At 40.7% G+C, this 19,329-nt stretch overlaps 1 protein-coding gene across 10 annotated transcripts in view; it reads left to right on the top strand.

Annotated features, from left to right (window-relative positions):
- Positions 1-19,125, top strand: part of CPEB3 (cytoplasmic polyadenylation element binding protein 3) — a 193,726-nt gene extending 174,601 nt beyond the window's left edge. For 9 of the 10 annotated variants that reach the window (XM_059398131.1, XM_059398138.1, XM_059398137.1 and 6 more), the window contains one exon: positions 15,252-19,125. In XM_059398131.1, the coding sequence (XP_059254114.1) occupies positions 15,252-15,479 (228 nt within the window). In that variant the 3' untranslated portion in view covers positions 15,480-19,125. Of the gene's footprint in view, positions 1-11,194; positions 11,997-15,251 lie in introns of those variants that run through there. The other variant, XM_059398139.1, reaches the window with a different exon arrangement.
- Positions 19,126-19,329: the final 204 nt, after the last annotated feature.

The following is a 19,329-nucleotide window of genomic DNA, read 5'->3' as shown; positions in this document are numbered from 1 at the left end:
GTCCCCCTGCTCACTCACTCGCTCACACACATGTGCAAGCTCTCTGTCGCTCTCTCAAATAACTAAATCTTTAAAAAAGAAAAAACACTGATGTGATAAAGAAATTTAAAGTATTTTTGACATTGAAGATGAATTTACTAACCTTAGATGGGAAGTGGTCCAACCTCCTTTATTTTGCAGCAAATGAGAATCTAGCAGAGCTTTGGAGACTGTGAAGAAACCTGTCAATTAAGGGCAGAGTTGCCTCTGCTCACAGGACTCCTTCCCAGAACCTTGGGCTCACCCAGGGATTAATGTCTCTTCAGCCCACTTCTTCCATGAAGTCGTTTTTCCACAGACCTTAGATTCAGAATGTCTTGAGTTAGATTATAGGTCCTTTTGTGGGGTTTATGCACATTTCAGTAGTCCACATAACTTTCCAGGTGAACATATTCTGCACAGAGCAGAGCACATCTGGGATTTGTTATCAGGAGTTTCTGATATGTCTGTAGGTCTTTTTTTTTTTAAAGATTTTATTTATTTATTTGACAGAGAGAGATCACAAGTAGTCGGAGAGGCAGGCAGAGAGAGAGAGAGGGAAGCAGGCTCCCTGTTGAGCAGAGAGCCCGATGCGGGACTCGATCCCAGGACCCTGAGATCATGACCTGAGCCGAAGGCAGCGGCTTAACCACTGAGCCACCCAGGCGCCCTGTAGGTCATTTTTAACATTAGCAAAATGAACTGGAAAATTTTCTGTGCCCTTTTTTAGTTGTTTTGCTTTTGATTTTCACTTTTACGTTGTCTTCACATGAAACCTTTTACAAGTGAGTGTGAACCAGGGCAACACCACTGGATTATAGCATTTGATTGAAAAGTTTGGCATTTTAAGTTGCTATAATGACCCTTGTTATGGAACATTATTGTTATAAATGACACAAGGGGTGGGGAAAATTAAAAAAATAAAAATGTTTTAAATGACGCAAATACAATTTATGCTTGTTTTTACTTCCAAGGAAACATTATTACCATCTTGAAATAAATACATTAAAGGTTACATTATGCATATGTTATGGTTAATATTCACCAGTTATTAGCCAATTGGTAATTTGTCCCTGTGTTGACAATATTAAGGTTGTGTGATGCCCAGCACAGCAGTTCTTGGTGTCTTTCTCGTTAGCTACTGTATACTTAATACTTCACACATAGTGGACACACATTAATTATTTGTGTTTAGATGAATAGATGAGTTTTCCCATTGATCTTCTGCCTTGGCACACACGAGCATGTGATTCACTTTTCTGGTTAACAGGTTCCCTAGAACACTAAAGAGTGGGGCATTTCTGGGGTAAGGCCATCAGTATCTTAGAAGGGGTACACCCCAGGTCCACTCCTGTCCTTACCATGTGGAGAACATGGCCATAGTGAAAAAGTGTTCTGTTCGAGGCCTGAGTCAACACTCCTAGCTCTTCTCCCAGTTATGTGACTTTGGATAATTTATCACTTTTTAGAGGCTTGATTTTATTGATTTTATTTTCCAATAGTAGTAAGAAGACCAAGCTGTCTTACAGTTTGTGGGGCTGATAAACAATGACAGATGGAGAAGCGCTTTGGAAAGTTATTTGGCTGTGCTGATGTTGATTTGCTTTACTGCTGAGCCTGGCTGATTTAAAGTGTGTGGTTACCTAATCATGTATTCAAGGCTAATTGTTGACTCTCTTGCTCCTTTTTTTTTTTTTTTTCTTTTAAAGCACCTACTTAGTTCCACTAAGGAGCTTTTTTTTTTTTTTTTTAAGATTTTATTTATTTATTTGACAGATATCACAAGTAGGCAGAAAGGCAGGCAGAGAGAGAGAAGGGGAAGCAGGCTCCCTGCTGAGCAGAGAGACCAATGCAGGGCTTGATCCCAGGACCCTGAGATCATGACTTGAGCTGAAGGCAGAGGCTTTAACCCACTGAGCCACCCAGGTGCCCCCCAACCAAGGATCTTTAATACAGAGACAGTGGAATAGTTGAAGTTCACACACACACACACACACACGCACACACACGTTGGGTCCGTTATCAAAGGAATGAGACTGAGACAAAGTTATGCAAAGCCTTATTCTATGCTAAGCATTAGAAGTTAGACTGACCAGCCAGGGGAATGAGGCTGAGACAAAGTGAAAGTTATGTAAAGCTTTATTCTATGCCAAGCATTAGAAGTCAGACTGACTGGCCAGGGCTGCCTCCGAAGAGAGCGACGCCCCTTGGTCTTACAGGCTAGTTTTTATAGTGCACAACCGCAGACATCTGCATATGTGGCTTTGGCTGATTGGATGTCTTTTACCTGTGTGTTTTACTAGTATCGGTTACCTGGAATCGATACTAGTAACTGTTGGGGGGTTTATTAAACAACAAAATGGCCTTGTTTTAAGTATGTGTTTTAGTAATAGTTACCTGGAACCGATATAAACAAAATGGCCTTGTTTTAGGTGTGTGTTTTAGTAACAGTTACCTGGAACTGATATCAATAACTGTTGAGGCATTTATTAAACAACAAAATGTCTACCTGGGCAACATGGAGTCACTATGGCTAAGTAGGCCCAGGCAGGCCCTAGGGGGTTAACATGTTTTAACGTGGAATCGACCCCAACAACACACACACAGAGTTAACACAGCTGCTGATCTGCCAACATGCTGGTTGGATATTAGTCAAGACACACATAGAGACAAGTCTCTTTTATGGAGGTAAACACCTAAATGCATTTTCCAGGCAAGGGATTGAAGAAAGAAAAAGTCCTGTCCAGAAAGAAGTATTTTTAGCACTATCTTTTCTCTAATAATGAAAAGATTTTGAACCTAAAGTTGAATAGGTTAGGATTAAATTTTGCTTATAATCCATGAACAGCATTTCTGTGAAAAACTGGAACAGTTTAAAGTATTTAAGTACAATAAGGGCAAAAGAGGGCACCTGTACTCATTCTGTCTGTTTTAATGGTATTTTTAGAAGTGATGCCAAATGAACACTTAGGATGTGAAAGCTCTGCTAAATTCAGAGCTTTCAAATATAAATTTCTTTATAACTCAAGGCTAGATCACTCACATCTGAAAGATTTTTGTAGTGTGAAAAATGAGATCATTAGAAAAGAGGTAATCTTTTTACATGGCCATTTTCTACCCTTTTGTCTACTCTGTGTGGCCCAGAGAATATTTATAAGGATAGAATCAGTTGAATCTCCTTTAGTCTAACAAAAGCATATTTGATTAATAGGAATAATTTCTTTATAAAAATCTGAGGGGCGGGTGCCTGGGTGGCTCAGTCCATTAAGCATCTACCTTTGGCTCAGGTCGTGATCCCAGGGTTCTGGGATGGAGCCCTGCATGGGGCTCCTTGCTCAGCAGAGATCCTGCCTCTCCCTCTCCCTTTGCCTGCTGCTCTGCCTACTTGTGCTCTCTCTCTCTCTCTCTCCCTCTCTTAGAAAAATAAATAAAATCTTTTTAAAAATAAATATACAAATAAATAACATAAAAATAAAAATCTGAGGGGCTCCCACCACACAGTTATTGTTTAGCACAACTTTGCCATGTTGTCTCCTAGATATTTTTTTTTGAAGATTTATTAATTTATTGTAGAGAGAGAGCATGTGTGAGAGGCAGAGGGAGAGGAAAGAGGGAGAGAATCTCAAGCTGACTCCATGCTGAGCGTGGAGCCCATTGTGGGGCTCTCTGTCCCATGACCCTGAGATCATGACATGAGCTGAAATCAAGAGTCGGCCACCTGACCAGCTGAGCCACCTGGTGTCCCTTCCTCGAAATTTCTAAGCTAGGTGTTTGTAACTTGAAATGCATCATGCAACAGACATTTGTTTAAGTCTGCCAACTCAGCTCACAGAGACCTTTTTACTACTAGAAGGGATAATAGTCTAGAATAAGCCAATCTGGAGTTTAGTCCTCACTAAACCACTTAGTGTATAACTTGAAGGAAGGATAGGGGGTGTGTGTGTGTGTGTGTGTGTGTGTGTGTTATTGAAAGCAATTTTAAAAACTTAAAAGCGTTCTGTCAGTATACAGTGATACTGAGAATATTTGATTTATATGAAACCTTGACTATTATTTGAACTCTTCTGGAAGATATTCGTTAGACAATCTAATTAGAATTACACATAACAAAGGTGCCTGGGTGGCTCAGTGGGTTGAGCCTCTGCCTTTGGCTTGGGTCATGATCTCAGGGTCCTGGGATTGAGCCCCACATCAGGCTCTCTGCTCAGCGGGGAGCCTGCTTCCCCCTCTCTCTCTGCCTGCCTCTCTGCCTACTTGTGATCTCTCTCTCTCTCTGTCAAATAAATAAATAAAATATTTTTTTAAAAAAAAGAATTTCACATGATAAAAGGAGTTAAATATGTCAGGCAAGACAGGGGTAACATTGGTTGGCTATCTCAGTTTTTGAAACAGGAGAAGGAGCTCTCAGTAGGCAGGTCTGGCCTGCCTCAAAATCTGTCCCTAAAATTAGTTCCCCTAAATGACCATTTCCTAAATGGTTCTCTGTCAAATATTAGCCCCTTTTGATTTTAATATCTATTTTATTTTTTAAAAAGTTTTTTTCTAAGTCAAGTGAGTTTGGAAATGCTTTCTTGAAGAATGTTAAGTAGGTAAGTTTATTCTAGGACTTCTTAGAATCTTTTATGTACCGATCTTCATTGTGAAAATGCAAGAAGGAAACAATATGCAGTTTTTCACAAATTTTTTGATCATGGAACTCTTCTGAAATTTGTTATCTCTTGGGAATAATGTCTTAGGGAACCTACTTGAGAAAAATACTGTGTTTTCAGCTTCTTCATGTTCAAATTCAGAAATTTAATAGGTATGTAGTGGTGGTTTGGGGTTTTGTTTTTTCAAATTTCTATTTAAATTCTAATTAGTGAACATTAGTGTAATATTGGTTTCAGGAGTAGAATTTAGTGATTCATCACTTACATACAACACCCAGTGCTTATCACAAGTGCCCTCCTTAATCGCCAGCACCAATTAATCCCATCTCCCTTCCTCCCCTCCAGCAACTCTAAGTTTGTCCCCTATTGTTTAGAGTCTCTTATGGCTTGTTTCTTTTCCCCCTTCCCATATATTCATCTGTTTTGTTTCTCAAATTCCACATGAGTCAAGTCATATGGTATTTGCCTTTCTCTGACTGACTTATTTCACTTAGTGTAATACCCTATAGTTCCATCAGCATCACTGCAAATGGCGAGATTTCATTATTTTTGATGGCTGAATAATACTCCTTTGTGTATATCTGCCACATTTTCTTTATCCATTCATCAGTCGATGGACAATTGGGCTCATTCCATAGTTTGGTGCTGCTATAATCATCGGGGTACATTTACCCTCTTTGAATCTGTATTTTTGTATCCCCTGGGCAAATACCTAGTATGTAATTACTGGCTTATGGGTAGTTCTCTTTTTCATAAGTAGTGATTGTTTTTCCTTTCCTTAATCCCCTTTCCCCCAGTGTGTCCTACCCATCATGTATTTTCTTTTTTTTTTTTTCTTATTGTGGTGAAAAGGCATGTGAGATCTACCTTCTTAATAGTTTCTAAGTGTACAGTAGAGTATTGTTAACTATAAGCTCAATGTCTACAGTAGATCTCTAAAAGGTTTTCATCTTGCATAACTGAAAGCTGATACCTTTTGAACAGCAGCTCCCTACTTTCCCCTGTCCCCAGCCCTGGCAACCAACATTCAACTTCCTGCTTTCTATGCATTTACTACTTTAGATCTGTCCTATAAAAGGATGTGTCCAGTTTTTCCTCTATAAGCATCTTTGCCATTGTTATTTTTGCCACAAGCATTTTCACCACATAACAAATTGGCCATAAGGCAGTTCTGCCCTAAAAGATAAAAAAAATAATTGGCTGGCAGTTTGGTTTGACAGTTTCGTTTCCTCAGCTGGTTGAACATTGGGTTTCACTTCTCCATTGATGCAGTACTCCCATTTTTATGTTATATAGATCTTAGCCCTCCTAATGGTCTGCACAGTGACACAGTTTTGAACTCACATTTGCCATAGAACTTTGGGACGTTTGTCAGTGGACATGTGACAACATGCCAGGCTTTCAACAGAGCAATACTATGCTCACTCACAAATATGCATCCTAATATTTGGAAACTGATAGCCTTTCCTAATGAAGGAAAGAATTTCAGTGGAAAAAAAGAAAAAGCGTGATGCCAAATGAGATGAATCAACAAGCAAAAAGGAAAAAAGATTTAATACTCTGAGCAAAAGTCTTTGAAGACAAGTGCTTAGGTATAATCCACAAAATAAAATCAGTTACTTACGCAGTATTGCCCCATATTTACACTACACATTTTGAATGTATTCAAATATTTTGTATTTCACAATAAAGTCATTTTAATTTTGTTACCACGTTCATGTTTTCTTATGTCCTTCTTAATGAATGTCCCTCTTTAGTGTCTCGTGATTTTATTTTTTATAATGAAATGATCTCATGGCCAATTAGTTACTCAAAAAAAAACTTTTTAGCAAAAATCCCTGGGGCGAAGATGCTTATGTTGCAACTACCTGGAAACACAAATGAACTCCTGCAGCATCCGTCCTTCTGCGTTTGACTTACTGCACTTTGCGTAATGTCCTGAAGGTTCATCCATGTTGTTACGGGCGTCAGGACCTCCTTCCTTTCTAAGACTGAATGATATCACATTGTATGTTGATAGAGCCATTTTCTTTTTCTTTTCTTTTTTTTTTAAGATTTATTTCTTTATTTGATAGAGAGAGAGATCACAACTAGGCAGAGAGGCAGGCAGAGAGAGAGGGAGAAGCAGGCTCCCCGCTGAGCAGAGATTCCCAATGCAGTGCTCCATCCCAGGACTCTGAGGTCATGACCCGAGCTAAAGGCAGAAGCTTAACCCACTGAGCCACCCAGGCGCCCCAAGAGAGTCCATTTTCTTTATCATTCATTGGTCTGTGGACACTCAGGTTGCTGCCACATCTTGGTTGTTGTGAATAACGCTACAGTGGACATGGGCCTGATTGCAGTTGTTTTGAATAAATAGCCAGAAGTGGGGTTCTGGGCATCTATTTTCTGTCTCCAGAGAGCTGGGGTGAGGCAGGGGAAGAACAGTGGCACGGCCATGCTGGTGGTGGGACACTGAAGGTGTGCTCAAGAATTCCCTTTAGCAATCAGAGTCCTTTGTCTTTTGATTACTTGAGATTATCTAGTGTCTCTCTGTAACATACAAGTCTCTATATAAGAAAGGAAATCAGTACTTTTAATATCAATATACCATTGACAAATAACGTTCCCTTGACTGTTTTGTTTTAGCTGAACACAGGACCAGAGAGACTGCCTTTCAGTTAGCTAATGTGGGGCTTTCTGATACTTTTATTTAAGGAACATTGTGAAAGCTAAGCTGTAGCGCATAATATTTGCTTTGAATAGCATACTTCAGAATAACCCATTTTTTATTTAATGAGATGTTATCCATTGCACGTTTCTTTGCAGGCACTTCAAGTACTTCACATATTTAATCTTTTTTTCTCTCTTCCCTAGAAACATGTTGGGCCTGAATTTTAGCTATAGACTATCAAAGGCTTTATATTTTTAGCCTGCTTAGAGATTAATATGACCCAGTAACCATATGAACAGAAATGCTGATGATACTACGCTTTGTCCTCAGCCCCAGCTGGAATATATACGATGACTCAATAGCAAGCGGTGTGCAGGTTCTGATGGCCTGTTCTCAGCCTAGTTCTGCCGCCAGCCTTAGCCCGGGGCTCCGACAGCCCAGCCTTTCTTCTGCTGCTGCTCTTGGCCCTGCTGGATATGGCTTGAAAACTTCCCAGCTGTAGTCAGAGCTATGTTTGATTGGACCCTTTGAGAGGAAGCAGCACCTAGAAGTGAGTTCAAATGTTGTCTGAACTAATCCTTCCTGGGCTTATTTTGAAGCTCTGGGGATCTCAGAGCCTTTGGCTAGAAATAGTTTTTTAAATGGAGTTGGGTCATCTAAAGAAAGCTGTCCCTCCTCTCTGAAGAGGGTGGAACCTCTTTGTCTTGTCTCTCCTTCCTAGTCTTGACCCTTCATCTCTCCTGTCCCGTTATCTCTTTTTATGTATTTTCTCTTGGAATTGGGATAATTCTTAATATGAAGACTCTTTAGAATGATTAAATGTTGTTCTTTCCTTCTTGTATTTGAGCATAGAGGCTGTTTGTGAGACTACTAATGGGAAAAGGCTCGCTCCCATTTTTCTAAGTAGTTATCTCAGTAGTTCTTTAACCCCAGAAGTCCAAGAGTACTAGTCAGTTAGCAGTTGGTTGGTGAGTGCTGATTCTCACTTGGAAGAGCTGGTGCACATCTCTCACGGGGTAGGGGAAACTGAGGCCTGCAAGACCGTGACAGCCAGTGAGTGGACAGAGCCAGGGTGCTCTGCCCTTCTGCGTTCTGGGAGGGTGGTGACGCCACAGCAGTCGTGATTTTCTTACCATTTGTTCTCCACACGGTACACTCTTCTGCTAGAACGTGGTTTGGAGCTGGTTCAGATCCTCATCCCCCGCCCCATTCCCAAGCAGCGTGGAAGAAAACTAGACTAGGGGTGAATCCATGGATTGCGTGGGATACTGTCAGATGGCCCTTCTTGGTTCCATGCAGCAGAGTGCTCACAGATCTCTCCGCACTCCAGAAACATATGGCAAAGGTGTCAACATAAGCACACACGAGCACGCTCTGAACTGTGGGAAAGGCACAAGGACAACTTTAAAACCTTTCTTTCCCTCACACTCGAGAATATGAAAAAAAGTAAGTCCCATCCTTTGAAAGGTAAAAGGAAAATTCAAACCATTTCCCGTATGTTTTTTTTAATCTACCCCCAGATTGCTTCTAAAATTAAATAACTGTGAATTTGCTATATCTGGAAGGTTGTGGATAACTTTGTTGCTAAGGAAAAGCCATTTTCGCATCGCTGCTTTAATTGCCTTGGGCATCTGTCATCTGCTTTCTAAACAGCAGGATTCCAGTTCATGGTCCGTTGAAAAACTAAAAATTTATGTCTAAACAATCTTTGTATTGCCTGCTGGTAGAGAGCCTGCTTTAGCAACTGTGAAGACACCGTGTTCAGTGGGAATGCTAATGAGGTTGCTGTGGTTTTTAGGCATGGATAGATGTTCTCTGTGACACATGCCAAGGAGATTAGGAAGCACATCATGTTTAAAAGCTTTAGTGCACCAAATAAAATGGTTTGTCCGGGAAGCGTGTTGTTGCAGATGATAAGAAATGGCCTACCTGACTTCTGAGCAAGACTCTTCATGTATCCCTATTAAATTATTACCTCCTGGCCTCTTTCTTCAACTTGTCCACTCTCACTCAATTACCTGAAATCTTTGCTTCTACTCAACTTCCAGTCCCCTGTGAGCATGCCTTACCTGCTTGGGGTGGCTGGAGATCTGGCAGACTTCATTCGGTGGTTCCTGTCACCATGGGGCAGACAGCAGCAGGGTCCATTCTTTAGCTGTCCTTAAGAGGACAGTTAGTACATCATCCAAACTGAGCTTTAACTTTGACTAATGCCCCCCTCCTCTTTTCTACAACCTTTCAGGCCTAAGGAGAGGGGAATTCTGGATCTGGGAATGGTTTATGTTGTCTCTAGGTAACTCCCCTCTGCCACCAAGAGCTCTTCGGTCATTGCTTTTTTACACTGGGAGGTCATTTTGTTGACTGATATCAAAAAAAACTGCAGACAGAAATATTCTCTCTAGCTTGTTAGATGCAAAACAGTGGTCAGCATTGAGAACAGTTTAGGTATGGCTTTCTCTTTGTTTATATCATTCTAAATATATCACTCCCTTTATCCAGCTTACAGCTGCTTATCCACATCAGTCCTCCTTATCTTTAATGGTTATCACAGCTCATCAGTAAGTTCCACGTGTTTGTCAGCAGCCTTGGGCATGGTCATCGCCTTTAGGCGTGTGGGATGAATCCAGGTGTTTCTCTAGGAAGTCTTCAGCTCCTGTACCTGCAAGTTCCTTTAAAACAGAACGTCCATTCCATGATATGACTGGCTTTGCATAACACTCTGTACTATTTCGACTTTAATAATGGAAGTGGAAATCAGTAATATGATCCCCATAAGTTAGTGTCTCCGTGCGTTGTAGTTTATTGGTAACAGAGAAACCCATTTTTATTTTTATTTTAATAGCTGCATGTTTGTGTATTGGGAAAAACAGAATTAACCTGGATAGTCAAGTACAACATCTCAGGGGTGCCTGGATGGCTCCGTTGGTTAGGCGTCTGACTCTTGATTTTGGCTCAGGTCATGATCTCAGGGTTGTGAGGCCGAACCCCTTGTTGGGCTCTGTGCTTGGCAGGAAGTCTGCTTGAGGATTTCTCTCTCTCTGCCCCTTCACTCTTGTCTCTCTTTGTGTCTACCTCTCAAATCTTTATAAAAATAAATAAAATGGTTAACTTTTTATGACTTAACCTCAATTAAAAAAATTAATCTAAGGGATGCCTGGGTGGCTCAGTCAGTTAAGCATCTGCCTTTGGCTCAGGTCTTGATCCCAGGGTCCTGGGATCAAGCACCACATTGGGCTCCCTGCTCAGCTGGGAGTCTGCTTCTCCCTCCCCCTCCCGCTGTTCCTGCTCACACTCTGTTTCTCTCTCAAATAAATAAATAAAATCTTTTTAAAAAATTAATTTAAGCTCTTAAGAAAAAAAGGAGGAAAGAAAAACCCGTATAACCGCAATACCTTTTTATACCTGAAAAAAAGTAACCTTTTTAAAAATTATATTACCAGAGTGTCTCCTTTGTGCTAGACTTGAATTTCCTTACATGCTCTTTTGATATTTGTATGTATGATAAATGGCTATTATCTTTCTCCTCCAGCAGCTTTCTTTCACTGAATATGAATTCTGATTGTTCAGACCAGTTACCTCTCTGATCTAGGCTTATTGAGGCTCTGATCTGGTTGCTGGAGTCCCCTGAGCATAGTCTCTGCCTGGTGGCAGAATCAAAGTGGTCTTCGGCAGACTGGGGATGGGAAAGCTGTTCCCTGAATGCCCTGCGTCTGCCAGCGGTCCTCCAACTTCAGGGCAGGGGGTCATCCCACCATTTTGACTTTCTTGGCTTCAGATGCAAGGAGGTCAGGCCAAGTTGATACATTCTCATAAGCAGCAGCTCCATTTCTCCAGGAGCCACAGTCTCTGAAGACCACCTTCTTCTCTGGACCAGGTATCATCAAGTCACTTGACGCTCTGGAGAGATGCTGACAAGGAAGGACTATAGAGAGGAAGTGCCAGAAGAGAACCATGGAGTATTAAGCTCAAAGAAGAATGGAATAGATCCCTGTGAGACTGAAATAGTTAAGGAAGGCTAAGCCTGTTACTGATATTTTACAAGGCTGACATTCAATGGGTAAAGAAGAGTTCTCTTCAACAAATGGTGCTGGGGTAACTCAGTATCCACGTGCAAAAGAATGACATTGGACCCCTGCCTCACACTATATACAACATTAATTAAAAATCAACCTAAATACAGGAGCTAAAACCAGAAAACTCTTAGAAGAAAACTGGACTGGTAAACCTTTATGATCTTGCGTTGGTAGTGGATTCTTAGATATGACATCAGAAGGAGGAGCAACAAAAGAATAAATAGATAATTTGGACTTTGTCAAAATGAAACTTTTGTGTGTCAAAGGACCTTGTCAACAAAGTAAAACAATTTAGAAAATATTTGCAAATCATATGTCTGATGGAAGTCTAGTATCTAGCATATATAAAGAACTTTTACAAGTCAACAACAAAAAGACAATTTAAAGATGGGCAGACAATTTAAAGATGCCCCACAATAGCAGGGCACCTGGGTGGCTCAGTGGGTTAAAGCCTCTACCTTCGGCTCAGGTCATGATCCCAGGGTCCTGGGATCCAGCCCGTATGGGGCTCTCTGCTCCGCGGGGAGCCTGCTTCCCCATCTCTCTCTCTCTGCCCGCCTCTCTGCCTCTCTGCCTACTTGTGATCTCTGTCTATCAAATAAATAAATAAAATCTTTAAAAAAACAAACAAAAAAAAAGAACGGCAGTAGCCATTTTTAAAACAATACAAATATGAAAAGAGCAATGAAGGAGATTCAAGTTTAGCACAGAGAGACTTTTTGGTATTTTTAAAAGAAAATTACTTATGTTTAGGTATAAAAAATGATAACTATAATAGAATATGGTTATGTGAGTTTTCCGCCCTCTAGTTTTTTTAAGAGCTTAAATTTTTTTTTAATTGAAGTTAGAGTCATAAAAAATTAACCATTTTAAAGTGAACAATCTAGAGCACTTAGTACATTCATACTGAATAGACCTTTTTCCAAAGAAGATCTACATGTGGCCAGCAAGCACATGAAAAATGCTCAATGTCATTAGTCCATAGAGAAATGCTAATCAAGCCACAGTGAAATACCTCTTCACACCTGCTAGGATGGCAGGTCACAAAATCGAAAACAACAAGTTTTGATGAGTGTGTAGGGACATTGGAACTCTGCTACTTTGCTGGTGGGAGTGTAAAATGGTACAGCCTCTATGGAAAATAATTTGGCAGTTCCTCAAAAAGTTAAACACAGAATTGCCACATGCCCAGAAGTTCTCCTTCTAGGTATATACTCAAAAGAATTGAAAACGGGTATTCAAACAAATATGTGTACATATGTGTTCATAACAGCATCATTCACAGTGGCTGAAAGGTGGAAACCACCCAGTGTCCATCAGTGAACCAATGGATAGATAAAATGTGTTTCTCTCTGTCTCTGTCTCTGTCTCTCTCTCTCTCTCTCTCACACACACACACATACACACACACACATTAGAATATTATCAGTCATGGAAAGGAATGAAATACTGCTGCGGGCCACAGCATGGATTGAACAGCATATGATGATGATAGTGAAAGAAATCAGACACAAAAGGTCACATACTTTCGTGTGATGCCATACATATAGAATATCTAGAACAGCTAAATCCGGAAGGAGAGAAGGCAGACTGGCCATTAACGGGTTGGGGAGGGCGGATAACTGCTTAGTAGTAGGCACAGGGCCTTCTTTGGGGGATGAAACTGTTCAGGGACCAGATAGAGGTGGTGGCTGTCTAGCGCAGTGAGTGTATTAAATGGCACTGAATGGTCACTTTAAAATTGTTAATTTTATGTTAAAAAGAAAGGAAAGACCTGGCCTCTTTGCGTACATAAAACTGAGTGGGCCGAGCATTGAAAGTGGGAAGAAAGTGTAAGCAAAGGTGGGGGCCCTGTAGTGTGAATGGGGCCCCGCCGGGGAGCCTGGGGCAGACAGTGCAGCCTGTGGCTCGTGTCGGAGTCACGGGAGACGGGGAGCGCCCTGTCCCTGAGGCAGCTGGGCTTGTGGAGGATTGGAATGGCTTGTGACCAGGAACACCGTAGAAGTAGATGAGTTGAAATGTCAGCATGTTCATGGGAGAATGAGCCGGGGAAAGCTTGGAGCTTGGTAGCCAGCGCGGAGGCTGTCGGTGTTGAACACACCCGGGACGGCCTGGACTGGAGGGGACGCGGCCGGAATCTGAATCATGCTTCGTGCTTAGGCTGTGCCAAGCCTGTTCCGAGGCTTTCTGTTCTTTAACTCATTTAATCCTCCTAGGAACCCTGTCAAGTGCGAATTCTTCTTCTCCCCTAGTGCACAGATGGGGACACAGGCTCAGAGTGGCCTTGCCTGAGAGAAACTTGCCTAAGGTTGAACGGCTCCTAACATGGCCTAGATCTGAACCCAGGCAGGTGACCCCAGAGCCACAACAGTTCTAGTTATGATGCAGAGATCGATGCAAGAGATTTTTTTTGGAAGCCGCAGGTTGAGGAGGAGGAAATTGGAAGAAGGGAACTAGAGCCAGAGTGAAGACCTTTACCTGCCGGGTAACCAAGAGCTGATACAGGTCTTCTCGAGCGGTCTTCCAAGTCAGAGTACCCGGCTAGCCCATGGTCCTATAGGCTGGAGTCATGGCTAGAGACAGAACCCAGAGGCGGCCAGGAGGGGTCCTTCCAAAGGGGAGGAGAGCCAGGAAAAGTGGAGTGTCTGATCTTAGGTAAGCCCCCTTCCCTCCACCCCCCAACTGTCCACCCTGCTGCCCCTCTCCTGTACCCTGCCTCATGCCCGGCTAGACCCTCCCGGCTGCACCCAGAGGCAGCCTGAATCGCCAGGAGTTAGGGCCTATCAAAAAGCCCCGGGTCCTTGTCTCTCTAGCCACAACGGTTGCTTTTCCCCCCGAATGGCTCTGGAGGGCTGCATGGGAAGGGGCCCGATCACAGACTTGCCACCTTCATGCTAATTTCCAACATTCAAGTTGAAAACATGAATAATGTCCCTTTTCTGAGGTTCTAGGAAGGGGACGAGGGGAAAACTCTGGTAACTCTGTTCTTCCTTGCTTTTGGTTTCCACATGCACAGCTTTGCTTTGTTTCAGTTATGAAATGCCCCCCTCGAAGGGCTGTGAGGAAGAGCTCTCCTCTGTAAAGCTTCCAGTTATAGGGGGAGATTAAGGCAATAAAGTCCAAAAAATAAGAAAGTCTCAATTATTAGTAGCTTAGCATTTATTATTATTATCCCAGTTGTTATTATTATTATTATTATTATTATTATCCCAGTAATAATATACTTTTAATATAGACTTTTGGAATAATAGATAATAGACTTTTGGATAATAGACTTTTGGAAGCCTTGTCACTGAAACACGGAGGCCCAGAGCCTCACCGTGATGTCACATCTCATCCTGTCTGGCCAGCCAGCGTGACTCTTCCCCTCGGGCCTGGCTCGCGCCACACCATTCCCCACCTACACGCCCTGCTTTTGCCTGCTTGTGGGCTTTGTCCCGGCTGCCCCCTCTCCCTGACCCACGCTCTCTCTCACCCCACCCGGCCAGGGGCTGCCTGGCCTTCGGGATTCCGCTCAGGTGCTTCTACTCGCACTGCCTCTCTTAATCCTCCCCGCAGCCTTGGAGGTGGACGTTGTTGTACCCATTTTACAGATAGGCAAATATGTGTGCACGTCTGTGTATAAATTATACACACTTTACAGACCCACAGAGCGAACAGAAGCACAGAGGGAGGTTAGGAATTTGCCTGTGATCACACCACCTGTAAATGGAGCAGTTCCAAAGCCCTGATCTGCGCTTTGACTCACGCCTCTGTCTGCCCGACACCCGTCATTAAGCTCTACTGTAAGGCCTCAAGGGAAGAAACGTGAGGAAGCTTTGCTAAACATGTTTTCCTGTCTTTCCTCTCTGGGTCCAGGTGGAAGTGAAGCCATACGTGCTGGACGATCAGATGTGTGATGAGTGCCAGGGCACGCGCTGTGGTGGGAAGTTTGCCCCGTTCTTCTGTGCCAACGTCACGTGTCTGCAGTATTACTGTGAATACTGCTGGGCGAGCATACATTCCCGCGCCGGGCGGGAGTTCCACAAACCGCTGGTGAAGGAGGGAGGCGACCGCCCTCGGCACGTCCCGTTCCGCTGGAGCTGAGCCCAGGGCAGACCCAGCCACAAGTACTGGAGTAGATAACAAGGAGGGAAAAAGAGAGGGCACTGCCTCAGGGCTTACAGTGTTCTGGAAATCTGTGCATTCGTTCTCGATTTTTAAAGAAGAAATGGGTCTTTTTATTATTACTATTATTTACAGTCATATTACTGAACTCAGTGTCCAGTATAATGCAAAATTGCAGAGTGTATAACGGTACTGATTTGCACTTTGATTCTCACCTTTGTCTGCTTGGTACCTTAATTTCTTACACCTGATCTGTCACTCGTAGACTGCCATTCTCATCAGCGGCCATCAGGTTGATGTCTGTGATTTTTTTTGTTTGTTGTTGTTGTTGTTGTTGTTGTGTTGTTGTTGTTGTTGTTGTTCTGATTGTTTTTGAACTGGAGCATGCACTTATTTTCAGAAACTTAGAGAGTTGCCCCTAGGAGAAGACTTACCAAAGGTAATACTCGTGAGTAGGTGGCAGATGTAGCAAAAACTTCACAACAGTTCAGCAATCATTAGTTGGGGTCATTTAGAGTAAGAGTAACCCTTAATGAAAATAGGCCTTTAGTTTTCTATTTTGACATGTAAGGATACCTCATAAGCTGAATCTTTATTTTCCCTTCATGTTTGATTTTTGTTTTGCCGAGGATTTTGGTTAGATCTTTTAGTGTTATGTAAATTTATGCTGCAATAGCTTTTGCTGCTATTAAGATGGTATTATTAATACCATAATACTCTCTTCAGGCTAAGGTATCAATTTAAAGAAACCCAACAACACACGTTTGTGATTTAGGGATAGAATCAGCTGCCGAATGGAGATCAGAATAGACTACAGAAAGCTTCAACGGAAGGTCACTATTTCTGACTGCATGTTTACTTAATCAGGTTGCTGCATGCAATAAATTTTATATCCAATGTCTAGTATAAAACCTTCCCACAATGCACAAATTAAGAATCTATATAAGCTATAAAATACTGATTTTTTTAAAAGAGTTTTTTTCACTCAAAGAATTGGTAATTGACTGGAGGAAGGCATGCCTCAATAAATGGAATGCTTCTGACATTAGGAAGAGCCCCTGACAGAATGACCTATATTACAACCAATATAAAACCTAGGTGTAGGATATTCTTAAAGCAAATTTGTGGATGGTAGATGAAGTACTTTGCGGTGCTCTGTTATATATTGTGCAATTTATTTTATATAGTAAAGTGATTATGTCTAACTGTGATCAAACTTAACTGTTTAAAGCCTCTGTGTCAGACATTAACGAACTTGACAGTTCATAACTGGTATATTATTAACTAACACATGAGCTCTTAGCTACAATCTCCTAGTGCTTGCACCATTTTACATAGCTTCAGACCTTGTCCAGAAAACCAAAGAGCTCATCTTAGCTTACAAACACTAGGAATATATACAGTATATAGAGATAAGTTGTCAGATTGACAAACTAGGCACATTTTAAGAAAGTTGCGTGGTGGTGATGCTAAAGAAATGTCTATCCAAAACAAGATGGCCTGGGCAGGGCTGGTTGTCTGGGTGAGAAATTTAACTACTTAATTCCCTGGATTTATCCTGTAAAGCTTGAATAGAACTAAGACCTGCTAGAACTACCGTGGACATTTTTTTAGCATTCACTCTTGGGCTGCAGATAGTAATATATAAACACACACAATGGTTGTGAGACTATGTAAATCTTTTTTTTTTTTTTTAATCTTCTTCCTATGTTTTGGAATTCTGGGGACAATCTGACTGGATATGACACTGCAGAATAGATTTAAGTTGCTGTGTTTTATGTGCTGTGATGTCCTTGTCCTGTCTCTTAAGTTAATAAGACTGCTTGTTTTTGTTTTGTTTTGTTTTGTTTTGTTTTGTTTTGTTTCTCCAGTGTTTAGTTGCAATTGCCAGCTCTCAAACTATAGTTTTTTTTCAAAGAGGAAAAAACAACATAGTTTTTTACTGGATTAAAAATGCTTATTAGAACTCTCCCCTCCCCTTTGAGGTTACCTCTGGGCTTTTTGGTAATAATTGCTTTTTTCCAGCCCAGCTGTGGTTTTCTGTTTGTTTGGTTTTTTTTCTATGTTTGTGGTTTTTTTCATCTGTACAAGAAATTTTGTTATGCACTACTACTTTTTGTATTCTAGACAGTTTTCAAAAGTTGGCTGAAGATTTTTTTGTTTGTTTGTTTTTAAGGAAAAAGGCATGCTTTCTGACTGACATGATCTTTTGCAATACCTCAATTTTGAAATATAGGAAAGAAAATGATATTTTCTAAGTAAGTTTATTCAGAAAAATATATATTAATTTAATTCTGCAAGAAAAATGATTTAACAGATGGGTAACTTTATTTTTTTCATGCTTATTTGTGTTTTTTGAAAATGAAGAAGTTAGAGCTTTATAACTATAATATTAAAGATCATATCTAACCTACAGAAATCTACCTAATTATGTGAAAGAAGCAAAACTTTTTGAAGAAGCACCCCTCTTTCATGTACTAAAACAACACTGAGATTTAAAAAAAAAAAAAAAAAAAAAGCTGGAAGCTTGTACAGCGGGAAGCTGATGTGGAGGTGAAAACCATGGTCACGAAGAATAGGTTACAAAGAATAAAGAATAAACTCCCTTTGGTGCTGAAAGTTGTGGATAGATGGTGGAAACTACTTTCCCTTCATTTGTATATTTATAATCAAGCGTTGATTGTGCACGACTGACCAGGATTGTGAAAGAGTTCTTCTGTTTGTATTTTTTTAAAGAGAACTTTTTTAGTTTATTAAATTATAACATGTTCCCTTTTGTTTTGTAAATAAATGTGCCCCCAAGTTGTTAATGTTATATTAAAAGAGAGGGTCCTTCAAAAAAAAATTATTTTTTAAAACACAAGAGGTGTTCTGACCTGCAACTTGACTGGGAAGCCCCTGGGTATCACAGGTCCTGTTGTGGCCTTTCCTTGATGTGACACTTGAACTAGTCGATTTTTTGAAGGCTAAAACCTAACCTCGACTATTTGTTGTTATGTGCAATACTGTTTGTACTGTTTGTATAAAAAATAGAAAAAAAAAAGAAAAGAAAAAAGGCATAAATCTTTATTGCAGATTTATTTTCATTGCAAACTTTAGACATTGTGATTCACTGAAATCATTTTTCTACTGTCAAATATGTACCTTTTCTTCATGCTGGTATTTTTTCAATAGTAATGTAGCCTTTGTACTGAGACAAATTTTCATTGTTATTTTTAGAAAGATTTTTTGCTAAGAAAAAAATTAAACATATTTACATATTTTTCATTTTATTTCGTATTTTCTTTAAGGAGTGCTTTCTCAATCATTAATAGAGTTGTTTCTGGGAGGGACTTTCATATCTGGTCAATGTCATAATATTATTTTGTATTTTTACTTGGAATAAATTAATTTTATGATGCTAATTCTTTAAAAGTTTATTTTTTTCATTTTCAGTTATTTTTGAAGCTAAAACCTTTGTAATATTGTTACTAAAGTGTCTAGTTTTTTGAAATGCAAAGCTTTATGTATTAACTTGCTGATGTGGTTTACAATAGTGTGACAACGATGAACATGGTTGGTTATGTAAAGTGATTGGAAAATGTAATGGATAATTGGGTAATAAAATGACAGAATGAGCAGAACATGTGAGATTTTGACAAGCCTTTTCCTTTATTACAGTGGTTTAGTGTAAGACTAGGGATGTCACAGTACAGTTCTCTAGGGATGTCACAGTGGATTTATACAACACCAGGTGCAGCCAGATCTGGGGCCCTGATAATGGAGTCATCCCCACCGAAATACCACCAGGTGGAAAACCCGGCTAGGTCAACAGAATGATTCATTGTTT

The sequence above is a fragment of the Mustela nigripes genome, chromosome 4 (genome assembly GCF_022355385.1).
Source record: "Mustela nigripes isolate SB6536 chromosome 4, MUSNIG.SB6536, whole genome shotgun sequence".
NCBI classification, from domain to species: Eukaryota; Metazoa; Chordata; class Mammalia; order Carnivora; family Mustelidae; genus Mustela; species Mustela nigripes.
The sequence above is the reverse complement of the archived record's forward strand: the minus strand, read 5'-3'. Positions and strand labels throughout refer to the sequence as shown.